Source organism: Mustela lutreola, chromosome 2 (genome assembly GCF_030435805.1).
Source record: "Mustela lutreola isolate mMusLut2 chromosome 2, mMusLut2.pri, whole genome shotgun sequence".
NCBI classification, from domain to species: Eukaryota; Metazoa; Chordata; class Mammalia; order Carnivora; family Mustelidae; genus Mustela; species Mustela lutreola.
In genome coordinates this window covers 213,213,543-213,229,292 of record NC_081291.1, presented here as the reverse complement: position 1 = coordinate 213,229,292, position 15,750 = coordinate 213,213,543, and the positions used below count along the sequence as shown (strand labels likewise).

The window sequence follows — 15,750 nt, the reverse complement described above, 5'->3', positions numbered from 1 at the left end:
GTCTACATTTCAATTTTTTTATTACCCAGATGGTAGTAATATGTTAACTTACACAGGCATGTAGTTTGAGCTTAAAACAAGGTAATGTATACAAAAGACCTCTTAAAAATATCTTTTGGGGGCGCCTGGGTGGCTCAGTGGGTTGAAGCCTCTGCCTTTGGCTTAGGTCATGATCTCAGGGTCCTGGGATTGAGCCCCATATCAGGCTCTCTACTTCAAGGGGAGCCTGCTTCCCCTTCTCTCTCTTTCTGCCTGCCTCTCTACCTACTTGTGATCTCTGTCTGGCAAATAAATAAATGAAATCTTTTTTAAAAAAATCTTTTGTAAGTAAAAATTGTTATTAGTTATGAATGTTTCTCTTTTTTTAAGATTATTTATTTGACAGAGAGAGAGACAGATTATTTATTTATTTATTTGGCGGAGAAAGAGGGAACACAAGCAGGGGAGTGGGAGAGGCAGAAGCAGGCTTCCCGCTGAGCAGGGAGCCCAACAGGCATGTGGGGCTCATCCCAGGACCCTGGTATCCTGACCTGAGCCAAAGTTTAACAACTGAGTCACCCAGGCACCCCTCTAGGTTTTGTTTGTTTGTTTGTTTGTTTCTTTTTAATGAGGTCATGTTTTTAAAAATAAAGGAAAGGTTGAACTTGGCCTTTTTAAAAACAATAATATGAATGAAAATCAATTATTCAATGTACTATTTTTTGTTCAACAGTTGAATTACTACGTATTGTCTACATGTTGGCTTTTGGTATGATTAAATGTGTTTCTCTTGTAGGTGGGATCTCATCGTGTTCGTATGTCAAGGGGATTTGAAGCCAATGCCCCTGCTTTTGACAGGTAAAACTAATTATTTTTATATAATGGTATAAGTTTTGATATTGTTAAGCAACAAAACTAGTTATTTATTTTACTGATTCATTTCAGCTTGTTTTGGCTCGAAGTAAAATTTCTTTTGACTCCTAATTTAACCAGAAGAAAGTGATACCCAGTATTATGACTTCTGGGGTTGGTAGCACTGGGTTGTGGGTCTTGATCTCTTGGCCTCAAAACCACGTCTTTGAATATATGCTAATAGGGTAACCACTAGCCACTTGTGGCTAATGAGTACTTGAAATATAGTTAGTCCAAATTGAGATGTACTGTAAGTGTTAAATAAATGCACACTAGATTTCAAAGACAGCACACAGCAGTTTCTTGCTAGACACGCCTCCAAAAGCAAGGGAAACAGAAGTGGGAATGAGAAAGAACTTCTCAAACTCAGCACTCCAAAAACAAAAAATCTGGTTAAGAAATGGGCAGAAGACATGAACAGACATTTCTCCAAAGAAGACATCCAGAGGGCCAACAGACACATGAAAAAATGCTCAACATCACTTGGTATTGGAGAAATACAAATCAAAACCACAATGAGATCCCACTCACAGTCAGAATGGCTAAAATTAACAAGTCAGGAGACAACAGGTATTGGTTGGGATGCAGAGAAAGGGGAACCCGCTTACATTGTTGGCAGGAATGCAAACAGATACAGCCACTCTGGAAAACAATATAGAGGTTCCTCAGAAAGTTAAAAATAGAATTACCCTATGACCCAGCAATTGACTACTAGGTATTTATCCAAAGGATACAAACATAATGATTCGAAGGGACACATGCACCCCAGTGTTTATAGTAGCAACGTCCATAATAGTCAACTATGGAAAGAGCCCAGATGTCCATCGACTGATGAATGGGTAAAAAAAAGGTGGTGCATATACAATGGGCTATTACTCAGGTATCAAGAACAATGAAACCTTGCCGTTTGCAATGATGTTGATAGAACTAGAGTGTGTAAGGCTAAGCAAAATAAGCCAGTCTGAGAAAGAGAAATACCATATGATTTCACTCGTATGTGGAATCTAAGAAACAAAACCAATGAACATCGGAAAAGGGAAGGAAAATAAAATAAGATGAAAACAGAGAAGGAGGCAAACTATAAGAGACTCTTAACTCTAGGAAACAAGCGGAGGGTTCCTGGAGGGGAGATGGGTGGGTGGCCTATTTTTCATAAGATTAGAACCGTTAAGGAGGTCCTGGATATCCACGGAATATGTGCCGTCCTCACATATGAGGTGCAGCCCTCTGCCATAGCTGCCACCCCAAGCCGGATAGCTTGTGTTCTCCGTGCTTAGGTGGCACCAGCCTCACAGAGTGAAGAGGGGCTGGGTGGGTCCAGCAGCTCCAGCACAGGTGGGAGTCTCAGCATTGATGGGTCAGAGGCATTAACTGAATTTTTGATAAATTCAGAGTTTTGAGAGGAATGAATTGGTCAATGAATTTGTATCCAGTTTTGCCAATTCTAGAAATTTAGGAAACCGTCTTATAGGTTCTATTTAATGGATTTCTGTTTGTTGAAGAAAAAATTAGTTTATCACTTATCACTTGACATATGTTTATTTCCTCTTTTTTTCTTTAATAGGCATTTTAGAACACTTAAGAATTTATATGGTAAACAAATAATAGTAAATTTGCTTGGATCTAAGGAAGGTGAACATATGCTAAGTAAGGCTTTCCAGGTAGGCATGAATATTTTTTCTTCTGTGCTGGCCCATGGACGTGTAGAAGATATTAAAAAATAATATGATACAATAATGAAATTACTTCCTAGAAAAAGGCTGGGTACTTGTTGGAACCATTAACTCTTCGGGCTACTAAGAACCAGTTTTACATAATGTTGCTAAAATTGGGATTATGGAAAGCTTTCAAAGCAATTGATGCTGTTTTCTGAAATGTACTTATTTAGGCCGTGGAGAAGCAGAAGAATATCCTCCTCTCTAAAAAATGTTCATCTGTCACTGGTAAAAAGATACCAGGCAGTTTCCTCCTTCATCTGTTCATCGTCTTGCCTATTTCCTAGAAACCACAGTCATTGTTTTAAACCTATGAAATGGTGAATAACTCATTTGTATACACGCAAAGCTAGACCTTCTTGTATTGATGAAAGTTTGAGAATTTTAAGTAAAAAAGAACCCAAAGATATGTTCAACTTCTGAAGAAAAAATATTCCTCATAAACACTCATTGAATCAATAATTAATATAAATGATGGTGTTCCATAAGATTGTAAGCTCAAATCAAACAGAATAGTTAAGAGAACATTTTCTGAAGTTTAGTCTCATGAAGTCTGGAAGTGACTTAATTATTTGACTATTTTGTTTTTAAGCTTGTGAAATAAATGCTATTAGACAGATTATACTTTAGAAAATGACCTTTAAAACATTTGAATGAAAGTATCAAAAATGAATTTTTCAGTTTTTGATGGGTTTTGTCTTAAATCAGTTACTTTATTTTGAGATTCTATAACAGATACAGATACTAAATTTATAAAAAATGAAGTGCTGGTGGTTTAATTTTCTAAATCAGATGAGAATATTATTTAACTTCTCTGATGTTAATTATGTCTCCTAATCTCTTGGGGACCATATGTGAGGTTTTACAAAAAAGATGTTACTGGATATCAGAAAGTAATTTTCCATTTTACTGCCAGCATCGATGCAAGCTTTGTGTGAGATCAGTGAGATTTCAAGGGACCGTGCCGAGGTTTAAATTTAAAATGTAAGGTCCCATTTTAACATTACTTGATAAGGTCGTATTTAGTTAACATTTAGATGAGTATTTGCCTTTTTACTTTCAGAGTCATTTGAAAGCTTCTGAACATGCTGCTGATATCCAGATGGTGAATTTTGACTATCATCAAATGGTTAAAGGAGGAAAGGCAGAAAAATTGCATAGTGTTCTTAAACCTCAAGTCCAAAAGTTTGTAGATTATGGATTTTTTTATTTCAATGGAAGTGAAGTTCAAAGGTTTGACTTCTCTATTTCTCTTCTTTTTGAGTTGGGACTTTGCTATATTATAAAAATTATTCTTAACAATGAGCTCTTAAATATCCTTTTTTTAATACCAAAGTTTATCATAAAATAAAGTATCTTTATGCTACTTGATTTTAGGCTTGTTTTTCTCTCTTTAGAATTGAACAAGTAGTAGTAACAAGAGCTTATATTATTGGGCACATATTTTGAGCCAGGCAGTGTATGTAGTCTTTACATGTACCTGTACCAGCAGTTGAAGGGATCAGTTCAGTTATTATCCCCATTAACCTTTGAGGAGATTGAGGCATAGACTATAATTTGCCCCAAATCAGATAGCTAAAAATTATTAGAGCTAGGATTTATCTGCCTGCAGACCTCATGCTATTATCAGTGAAACTATCTCACTTCTCCCTTAAAACTAATATTTTAATATATCTTGACTTCAGTAAGGACTATTAACTGCAAATAGAAGTAAAAGACATAGTTTATTATCTGCTTTAGTATAATTTAAATCTTCAGTTTTTGATTATGTTGTAGAGGAGGAAAGTATGTACTGAAGAAATTAAGGTCAGAGTATGGGATGAGGTAGACTTCAGTGAACAAAGCTCAAACTTTTAGCTTTATCAATTTGTGCAATATTTAGTTTCAATGCCATAGAATTTCGCATAGGTCAGTAGAGATAACATCTTAGGTTAAAAACCTAAAATTTCTTCCATAAATATTTGATTATCTTTTATGTGTGAAGAGCTATGAGGTCATAAATTTGAATGCATATTTAGCTTCTGACTACTGGCCTAATTAAAAATAAGTGGGTGTAGATAAGTAGATATGTGATAAGGAGTATATGACAGAATGTTAACAGTTGTAGAATCTAGATGGTGGGTATATGGATGTTTGCTGTAAATTCTTTCATTTGTGGTGTGTGTGTGTGTGTGTGGTAATAAAAAGTTGGGAGTAAAAAGTGGATGCTTAAAAAAAAGTGGATATTATATTTTAATCACCTTAATTGTTCTCATTTTGTTTTAGCTTTATTATTTGTGTTTCAAACTAGCTGTTAAACTTTACTGAATTTGTTGCAGATGCCAGAGTGGTACAGTTCGAACAAACTGCTTGGATTGTCTTGATAGAACAAACAGTGTGCAGGCATTCCTTGGCTTAGAGGTAAAAAAAAAAGTTGAAATGTATGTATGTGACTTGTATCAAATGCCTCTTTTTTTTTTTAATTTTTTTTAAATTTATTTTTTATTTTCAGCATAACAGTATTCATTATTTTTGCACCACACCCAGTGCTCCATGCAATCCGTGCCCTCTCTAATACCCACCACCTTGTAATCCGACCTCCTTTTAATGTTTTTGTAATATTTATGTTTCTCATTACTTTTCATAAAATGAAATTATGTTTCATTAAAGGTATTTCTTCTCTTACGGGTTTTTCCTCCCTCAAAATTCCTTTTCATTTAAATGTTCCCTTTACCTGTTTTAAATACTCTCTGTAGATAGCTGATGTTTCCCTGTGTTGTTCCTTAATTTTCCCTTTAAAAACTGCTATTTATACTATTCCAACAATTACTTCTTTTGTCTTCTGGAAGAAAAAAAAATATACATATATATATACACACACATACATAATGTATGTATACATATTGGCCTTTGTTCTTTGTGTAGTTTCTTCAGAATTGGGGAGGATCCTTTTTCACGTCTATAGGGTTATATTTTTGACAGTCTGTAACCCAGTGCAATTTATATGGTGTTTTCAAATCAGTAGCTACAAAAAACAGGATCGATGAAAATGCAGTTGTTAGTGAGAATGAGAGTGAATTAGATTGAGCTTCTGTAACAAAGTCTTTGTTTAAAAGTTTTTTTTTTCTTTACTACATATCTGTAAATTCAGTCTAATATAGACATACTGGCAATGCTGAGCATTCTAAATCTTTCCTGTTATGCAACTGTAGGGGTCATAAGGCTGTGATGGGTCTTCATTTAGTTACATAGGAACTTAGCTTAGCTCTCAGATACTATAAAAACAAGAATAGGAAATAATGTGTTCTTAATTTTTTCAAGTTAATGATCTTAAATTTGGCCAGGACATTGGCTAATTAGTTACTTTGCAACTGAGGTTCTTTCTGTCTCAAAATGAAAGCACAGTGTGTAGATTTCTCTGCTACAGAAATGTATTCTTCACCGTAGCTAAATAATTTTTACTGTTGTGCCTTTTTATTAAACACTCTGTCATTGAGTCTTATTATAATTTATGTAGAAAATATGACAGAGACGAGAAAAGTAAAAGCAGGGGTCTGGTCATTTGAATGGCATTTATCACATGGTTTGGATTTGTTTTGAGTTGTGTTTTCAAGTGACTGAATATGTTTACTTAGATTCTGAGAGTAAACTTACTGAAATACTTGAAAGTCTTCATTAAAAGTGTAGCAAATATTAGTTCTCAGAATCTGACTTAGCCGGTATCCACTGTTGGTAACTAGGTGAGAGAGTACTCCCTCATATATAGCAATTGGTTGACTGGTTACAAAATTTACTGCTAGAGTAGGCCGAGCCAAACTAGAAGCTAAGACTAGTTTTCCCAAATTCCTTGAAAAGAGGGAGCTATAAATGATAGAGATGGTGCTAGAACCCAATTTTGTTTTATTCTTCATGCTAACGAAGAACAGCTCTGGTATAAGTCCATAGGTAACAAATGAACCTGGTTTAGTGTTTTTTAAAATATTATTTTAGTTTTTGATCTTTTTGTAAGTATGGGTAATCATGATACAGATAAAAAGAAACATAAACAGGAAGGAGTTAAGTAAAAACGCAAGGCATAAAACACGGTTGGATTCCAAATAAGACAAATGGACTGAGTAAAGATTATGCATTGCTTTGACTGACAGATTTAAAGGCCAAAGTTCCAAAGGCGAATGACTTCTAAACACGTTTATTGTTACCTGTGATGAAGGAATTGTGGTGGCCTGAAGACCTTGCATTCTTGCACGATGTATTCCCGTCAGCTCCCCTTAAAGGCATTACCAATATAGGTTTTATACATTAAACTGTCATGACTTTATTCAGAAATAAGACTAATTTATTTATTTTTGTGATAGTTCAAGAACAACTCTACTTTTTCATAATCTCGTGATTTTAATCACCCAAATGTATAACACCCAATCCAAAAATTAGAGAAAATTAGTTATTTGTATCTCTATTTAGATAACCTATGCAGATATTTTTATGTGCTCCAATGCATGCTGTTGAATAGTTAGTTCTTTAAGTTTTAAACCAGTTTGATTTATAGAGACCTTTTAATAAGGTTAATTTTACCATTTAACCAGAAAGGATATTGCTACATGGGAATATTAAGGTACTTGTAAGCTTCACTGTTGTGGTATTTACTTTAAAAATTGAAATGGTGGGATAGAATACAGCCTAGTAAACAGGTAAGGTTTCAGAATCCTGCCACATAGTCCTATAAACTGAATTTTTTGATTCTTGTAGTTCTTAAAAAGTCACATTACAATGTATCAATCAACATACTTATAAAAGTTTCTCTTTTGCCATTTTAGATGCTAACAAAACAGCTGGAAGCTCTTGGCTTAGCTGAAAAGCCTCAGTTGGTGACTCGCTTTCAAGAAGTTTTTAGGTCGATGTGGTCCGTGAATGGTGATTCAATCAGTAAGATATACGCAGGGACCGGAGCTCTTGAAGGAAAGGCTAAGGTAGATCTAGATTTATCATAATGTTACAAAAGATCCTCATTTTCCTTTTAATAAGCTTTTAAATCACCTCTTTTAAAATTAATAGTTGGGGGCATCTGGGTGGCTCAGTTGATTAAGTGACCAACTCTTGGTTTCAGCTCAGGTCATAATCCATTGGGTCCTAAGATTGAGGACCACCCCCGCACCTCGCAGGCTCCACTCTCAATGGGGAGCCTGCTTGGGATTCTCTCCCACTACACCCCTCCCCTCCACTTGCTCTCATTTATAAATGAATGAATAAAGGAATGAATGAATGAATGACTAAAGGAATGAATGACTAAAGGAATGAATGAATGTTGGGTTTTTTTAGGTATCTGTTTCAGAATTCTGTTATATTATGCCGTTATGTCCTCTTCAACACTTCCTTTTGTAGGAGATACTAGTGGTTGGATGGAAGAGAGTTATTTCCCTAGGTTTGGGGGGTATTAATATGACATATTTAGTTGTTTAGGGATATAATCCAGTAGGCCTATGTATGTATTGCTCACACTTTTTTTTCATGATTTTCCCTTACCTACCTGTTTTACTTATTGTGTTGTTTATTTTGATTATAAAGATGATTTTTTTAAACCATAGTCATCCTACTGAAGGGTCCTGTCACATTTGGCTTTGTGTTCCCAGCCCTTGTAGTGCCTACTTTTTAATAGAATTGTGACAAATGGTGGATGGATAAACAAATCACTGGACAATTTATGCAATACTTCCTATGAGCCCAACACCTTTAGGGCTTGATTATTAAGTTTCTGTTCTTTTATTTATCTTACCTTGAAAAGGAGGCTATCAAAATGTACAAAAGAAGTGTGAGAGATGGGCTTACTTATAATTCTGTGCCACATCATTGCTTTATGTTGCTGGCCTTATCTACAGGCCACTTTCTCCTCTAGTATTTGGCACTTATTAAGGGACTTATTCTATATGCTTAAACACTGCCTTTTAAAGCCTCCTGTTCTCAATTGGATTTTAATAACATTTTAAATTTCTACAATTCTTCAAATTACCTCAAGTACAGAAATAAGTAAGAAATAAGTACATTCATCATCTCTAAGTCTTCTTTTAATTTCTAAGTCTTCTTCCTCTTCTATGTCTCATAAAATGCCGTGCCTCTCTCTCTTCAGAGGTATTGGCCTTACCTGCAAAGCTGCTTTTGTTCAGTTCACAGAATTGATTTTGTTGACATTTACAAGTATTTACTTCTTAAATGGGCCCTATTTTTGAAAACCTTAAATTGTTAAACCTCCTTTATTACTCTTTTAAAATAGATAATATCATTCTTACTGCTGAAACTTAATTCTCTACAACCATTGCTTAAAATATTCTGTTCTTCTGCCTTTTGGTTTCTGCAGTAACTGTGACAATATATATATACAGGTTACATATATTTTCAGTGGTCTTTTGTCTCTAACATAATAGAAATGAAATTTCACATATTAAATATACGAGTCTGAATTAAACTAAACTCTAACATCTGAACTGCTCTTTCTTTTCCTTTCTCTGGGTTCCTTTTGATTAATTGCCTGATAATGTGAATGGTGAGTGTCTTTTCAAATAATGTCATTTGTATGTGTTACCATGTGGAAGGAAATAATGTTTTAATTCTCAAATTACTGATATTTCTGTAAGGAATGAAAATTACATATTACAAACTGAAGCGGTTTTCTAAAAGGCAAGAGTTTGGGTTTGTTTTTGTTTACTTGTTTGTTTTAAGACATCAAAATCCGTAAGATCAAAAGAAATCTTTATGGTAACTAATATGCTTAAGTAAAATATGTGTTCATTAAAAGTTATAATCAGGAAATACAGGCTTCCAGTTATGGAATGAAAGCATCACAGGAATGAAAGGCACAGCATAGGGAATATAGTCCACGGTATTGTCATAACGTTTCATGGTGACAGATGGTAGCTACGCTGGCAGTGTGCCTAGTGTAACATAGAGAGTTACCTAATCACTGTGCTGAACACCTGAAACTAATGTAACAGTGTGTCTCAACTGTACTCAAAAAAGAAGTTAAGGGGCACCTGGGTGGCTCAGTGGGTTAAAGCCTCTGCCTTCGGCTCAGGTCATGATCCCAGGATCCTGGGATCGAGCCCCACATCGGGCTCTGTGCTCAGCAGGGAGCCTGCTTCCCCTCTCTCTCTGCCTGTCTCTCTGCCTGCTTGTGATCTCTGTCTGTCAAATAAATAAATAAAATCTTTTAAAAAAAAAAAAAAAAAAAAAGAAGTTAAAATCAGCTCTTGCACTAGAGGAATTGGCCTCAGTTTATCATTTTTATTATTTATATTTGCATAGGCAATAAAATGATCTAAGACCAACAAAATGACAAACTGTAGTTTGCATTTAATATTTATGAACTGGAATTATAAATTTCTTTTTAGACCAGTCCTTCATTCTTATGTTCAGTCTTAGTTTTGACTAATATTAAAGTTATTTAGGAGCAATTCCAATTTTATTTTTTTACCATTAACATACTTTGAAGTCTCAGAGCACATCAGTGCTCGATATCCTGGATCTCCTTCACCCCCATCCCATTCCCAGTTCTAAAAGTTATAGGGTAAGACTTAATTTTCTTGTTTTAAATAGGTACACTTCACTTATTTTCCTTTATAGTAAACAATTTTAAGCATTTACAGCTCTTGATAGCATTAGTGGGTGAGGTTGTGGTATTGAGATTTTTCCTTCTTTTTGCAGAGAGCTATTATCCAAAAGGAAGAGAAACAATGAAATGTTGAGCCATTTTATTATGATGATTTGATATTCAAAATGGAATGATTAGGCCCTTTCAATTGCAGTAAAGTCATATAGAACTGATTTAAAGTTTCGAAGTGCCTACTGAGTTCAATTAACACTCTTTGGAACAAAAATCCATGCTGTTTTTTCCCAACAGGCTGGAAAGTTAAAAGATGGTGCTCGTTCTGTTACTAGAACGATTCAGAATAACTTCTTTGACAGCTCCAAGCAAGAGGCCATAGATGTTTTACTGCTGGGAAATACTCTTAATAGTGATTTAGCTGACAAAGCTCGAGCACTTTTAACTACAGGAAGTTTGCGTGGTATGCATACTTACTTTATATTTTGATTACTTTATGTTACTTATATCCCTTCCAGAAGTCCAAGAAATAAATGTTAATTTATTTTCATGAATATTTTTTAGATTGAGTTGACTACAATAGTTTTGGGGAAAATTTCTATCCAAGTAGTTTTTAAAAATTGCATTCTCTAAAGAAGCTGAGCTCTTGTAGAATGTTTTTTATCATCAGTGGTAATATTGAGCTCTGAAATGAGGCTCATGCATGTTTTCTTTTATAGATATGATTGAGGGGGTAAATGGTTTAAGTATCGCTAACTTTGTATAAGGCAGGATTTCATAGAATATTCAGCTACTACCTTTAATAGAATGTTCAATAACCTAATTATATAAGAAAACAAATGATTAATTGAGGAAAAAAGTACCTTTATTGGTTATTTTACTAATTACCAAACCCAGATTTCTATAACTTGGTCTTACTATTGTTTGAACAAACATTAAATCATAATAATTTAGAATATTGCTTATTATAGGACACTTTAATATTTGACATAAATATATGGTTTTCAGGGTAGCTTTTTATCTTTTACTGAGTCTTATTAAAATCAAAAGAATTCGAGCTCATGTCATTGAATATGTATTTAGTATCATGGGAAAACCCAATATTCATTATAGAACTTAATGAATTAACTTCCTTAATTCCATGGTATTTTTTTTTAATCTTAACTTTTAAATACTCTGAACATTTTTACTTTTTCTGTTATCCTCACACCAAACCTTTCAGTTTTCCCTGTATATGTAAGAGGAATTGTTCCTCATCAAATAATGCACTCTTGGATAATTACTTGGTCTAATAGGTCTAATAAGCCTAATAGGTCATCATGGTCTAATAGGTCATCATGGATTCTTTCAGAATTCTCTGTGGCACTGGGGGTAGTTGATTACCATTAGCCCCTCAGATATCTGTTAACTAGGCTGGGAAACTGAGACCCTACTAAAGTTCTAGAAAACAAAGTCTGATCTTAGATACTGCTTTTAACTCCAGGCTTTCTTCCTGGCTCCCAGTGGTGGAGACTTGGCTGATTTGCATCTTACCACTTCTTTCCCCCGTGCCTACTTTGATATGGAGGCATTACTAAGCAACAGCTGAAAGTAAACAGTTGAAGGAAAGAAGTGAGGTAGCTAAAAATTCCCAAACTTGATCATCACTTTTTTTTATTTCCCTGCACATTTTCTTGTGTGTCGAATAAGCCTAAAAAGATGTACAGTTAGTTCTGCGATAATGCGTGTTCTGAGAATGGGAATTTGTTCCAACGTGGATGCTCTATGAGGGAACATTTTGGGCATAATATCTGTTCTCCATTAGTTTACGTGTGGTTTCACGCAGCAGAACGTAGAAAGGTAGAAAGAAAGACACAAAACATACACTTAGGCATATACTTCAAACCTCTCTCTACCTCAGTTCCCCAGGTGTGGAAACCTGGAGTTGCCAGTCCACCCCCTAGAATTGCCAATCCATGTATGACGTCTGATTCCTCAAAAACTTACTACTAATTACCTTCTGTGGACTGTAAGCCTTACTGATAGCAGTCGATTAACACATTTTTTTGTATGTTATATGTATTACATACTGTATTCTTACAATAAAGTAAACTGGGAAAAAGAAAATATTAAGAAAATCACAAGGAAGAGAACATATATTTACGGTACTATATTTAATGAAAAAAATGCACATGTTGAGTGGACCAGTGCAGTTCAGACCCGTGTGTTCAAGGGTCACCTTACTCACAAGCTGCCACCTTCCTGTCGCCCACTTTGACAAGCAAACTTTAGGTCTTTGTCAACATGAAATGCCATATTTAAAGGAGTATTCATACCTTTCAAGCTATTTAATGATATAAAACTATACTACTGGTTTTAATAGGTTTCCATCTTTTTTGGCATGTCACTCACTGTTGAAGATTTTGAGTGTTGTGCCCTAAGCTCATTTTCCCCCAAAGCTCTGTGGCTATGGGAATTTGTACAGTTTTGCACCGCATGCTGATTTTTTTGGAATGTATATGTTTTGTTATAATTAAACTGGTTGTACTTATCAGCTGAGTCTGAGAAAGAATACTAAAAGGTATATATTAGGATAGTATCTTTCATGTATTTAATATCCTCTAGCTCCTCAGGCTTTCAGACCCACAATTTCCCCGTGTGAGATGCACACACACAAAGCCACACACACGGGAGCAGTCTGAAAAGCAGGCTGAGGACCTCCTGATTATGAAACTCTGGACATCACTGAGTCACTGAAAGATTTTTCTTAGATGCTAAGGGTTTACCTCAGATATTGTCATTTTTTTAAATCTTTTAATCTTTGGTGTCCTGTAGCCATCAAAAAAAATAAAGTCATCAAATCGAATTAAAAGAAAAAAGTGAGGCCATCTTAGAATGTATTGTCGTAACACTCTAGATTTTAATTGTAACTTGTTGTTTTACTAATGATTCTTTGTTTTCTTCTTGATGCATCCATAGTTTCTGAACAGACATTACAGTCAGGTACAGTATAGAAAACCAATCTGTAAATAAAAGCAAATTTTTATTTATTTCTCTGAAGTTGATATTGTAAATAAATAAAGCTGTATAAATGGGAATTTCCTCTTATTTTGCCCTCAGATTCTAACAGGATAGATTGATATCTTGTTTTAATCTGAGAAGAAAAATTTCAAGGTCAAGAAAACCAAGTACCTCATTTAAAAGGAAATATGTCTTCCTGTAGCAAATGCTTAAATTAAATGTAGCTCATCTAGTTTTAATTTCATTTTTAAATTTCATTGAACAAACATTGTGTTCTTTCTTATACTCTTAAAAAGCTAATGGGAAAACTCCAGACGAGACTATTTTGGGTTAATTTCAGAGTACTGTCTGTGAGATTGATGACTACTTTGTAGAGTTTCTCATATATAATAATTGAAAAAAGCATAGGCTTATTTTCTCATACCATGGAGGAAATATTTTCTGTAACCAGAAGACCTGCACTAAAATGTGATCTGAATTCTTTTAAAAAGCATGAAGATTGCTAACAAAGTTAGAGGAATTAAGTGATTAGGACCGTTTCCTGTTCCTATCAATCTCATGCCTGCCTTTTCTGGACAAGGTTTATGAACTTGCCCTTAAATAAGAATCTGTGGCAGAAGGAACAAAAAAGGCTAAACCCTTGCCAGAAATTTAGCAGAAAAAGACATCATTTCTTCCCTTCACTTAAGATTTGGTACCACTGAAAATTTGTTTTGCTTAGTTACTGTTTCAGAATGTTTTGAGAAATTATTGGTTATTTTTGTGAGAAGAATGGAAGAAGAGAACATTTGAATATATTTTTGAGTTATGTAATGAAATCCATTTTCTGAAATGATATGGCATTTAGGAATGGACATCTGTTTGAACACAGACTCATTTCTTTCTGCACATTAAGGTGCCAACCAGTTAAGAATAAACTAGAAAATTTTTAAAATGTTTTATTCCATGTATAAACTGATTTGACTTTATTAGTTCACACAACATGGCAACATGTTTTCACACAATTCATTATTTGTCTTGCTGAGTATCTTAAGCTGCTGAATCATTACAGAACTTGTGTTTTGATATAGAATGGATCACAGACGCAGTCTTCATAATAATAACAACAGTGGCAATGATAAAGACCATAGAGACCAAAGACCAAAGGCATAGAGAATGATTGTCTAGGTAGGGCCAGATTTCAGTGAACCACACCAACAGACCAGAACAAATCATCTGCTTCCATTACCACCCAACACCTCCTACAAGTAATCAGATCAAATAGCAAGAGGGCTAGAAATCTGCACATCTGTCCCTGGGAACAGTGGGGGTGGGCTTATATCTACAGCAGCTCCCTGGGGAGAGTCACTGGTCAAACTGTTTTCATTATAACGCTAAGATGTTGTTTGCCTTTCTCACTGTCATTCATTCTCTCAGGAGTCTGCTGTATCATAAAATAATTAATACTAATAATAAAATCATGTGGTAAAAGCTGAGAATCATTGTGATTTCCTTTTCCTCTTACCAATTGCCAATTAAGTGTTCATTCTCTGTTTTTGGATTGAGGTCTGTTAAGGTTCTAGCTACTTTAAATGCCGAGAATTTAATTTGATCAAACTGAAGTGTGATTTAGAAGGAAGAAAGATGGTAGTCAAAAAATATGCAGGAAAGAGATTGAGAATCCAAATGTATTGAACATTCATTTAACAATGATTTACTGAGCACTTTCTATGGCACTCTTCTACTGACTGGAGATACTACAGTAAACGAAACAGACCAGCCTTTCTGCGCTAGTGGAACTTCCACTCTTGAGAGGGGAGACAGACAGTTACAGTGTAAATAAATAAAACTCAGTTTGTAAATGTGATTAATGCTATAGAGAGAAATAAAACAAGGAAGGGATATGGAAGGTTAGGGACAGAATGCAAATTCTAATAAGATGGTCAGGAAAAGCCTCACTGGAACTTAGAGACCCGAAGGAGTCAAGGGGAAGAATGTTGCAGGCAGTGGAAACGGTCAAGTGCAGAGGCCTTGTGGTAGGAGCACGCTGGCCTCTTATTGAAACAGCAGGGAGTCAGTGGCTGAGCAGGGAGCCAATAGGGAAGAGGTAGCCAGTGAGGGCAGGATGGCAATGCCGGTTGTTTAGGGCCTTGTAGTCCATTGTTAAGGACTTTGGCTACTACTCCCAGTGAGATGGGAAGAATTTTGTAGTGACTTCAATCTCTGAATTCTCATTAGTATACATAATTTGTGTTTTTGTCTGGGAGCTATTTTTCATCAAGCCACCTGTCAGTAGCTAGAATCTTAAATGTAAATGTTCTTAGATGTTTTTGTTTGGAAATAAGAAATAAGATTTATATTTTTACCAGCCTTTAAATGAAAGATATATGAAAATCAATGGCTATATTCCTAAAAATGTAGAGTCTCTAGTTTCATACACTGTAAAACAATCTACTACTTCATTGAAACAGAACTTTTCTGCATGTTTTACATTGTTGCAGTAATCCTGTAATAGCATTTTTACTGTGACAATTGTAGTAAATGTCAAATTAAAAAAAAAAATCTTGTTGGTTACTGGCATCGTGCTGGGCTGTG

The 15,750-nt window shown here is 34.9% G+C and overlaps 1 protein-coding gene across 14 annotated transcripts in view; it reads left to right on the top strand.

Moving 5' to 3' along the window:
• SYNJ1 (synaptojanin 1) overlaps positions 1-15,750 on the top strand; it is an 86,790-nt gene that overhangs the window by 33,955 nt on the left and 37,085 nt on the right. For 10 of the 14 annotated variants that reach the window (XM_059164611.1, XM_059164605.1, XM_059164603.1 and 7 more), the window contains 7 exons: positions 776-837; positions 2,456-2,552; positions 3,670-3,839; positions 4,925-5,006; positions 7,400-7,552; positions 10,474-10,639; positions 13,135-13,158. In XM_059164611.1, the coding sequence (XP_059020594.1) occupies positions 776-837; positions 2,456-2,552; positions 3,670-3,839; positions 4,925-5,006; positions 7,400-7,552; positions 10,474-10,639; positions 13,135-13,158 (754 nt within the window). The remainder of the gene's footprint in view (positions 1-775; positions 838-2,455; positions 2,553-3,669; positions 3,840-4,924; positions 5,007-7,399; positions 7,553-10,473; positions 10,640-13,134; positions 13,159-15,750) is intronic. The other 4 variants (XM_059164604.1, XM_059164600.1, XM_059164612.1 and 1 more) reach the window with 2 other exon arrangements.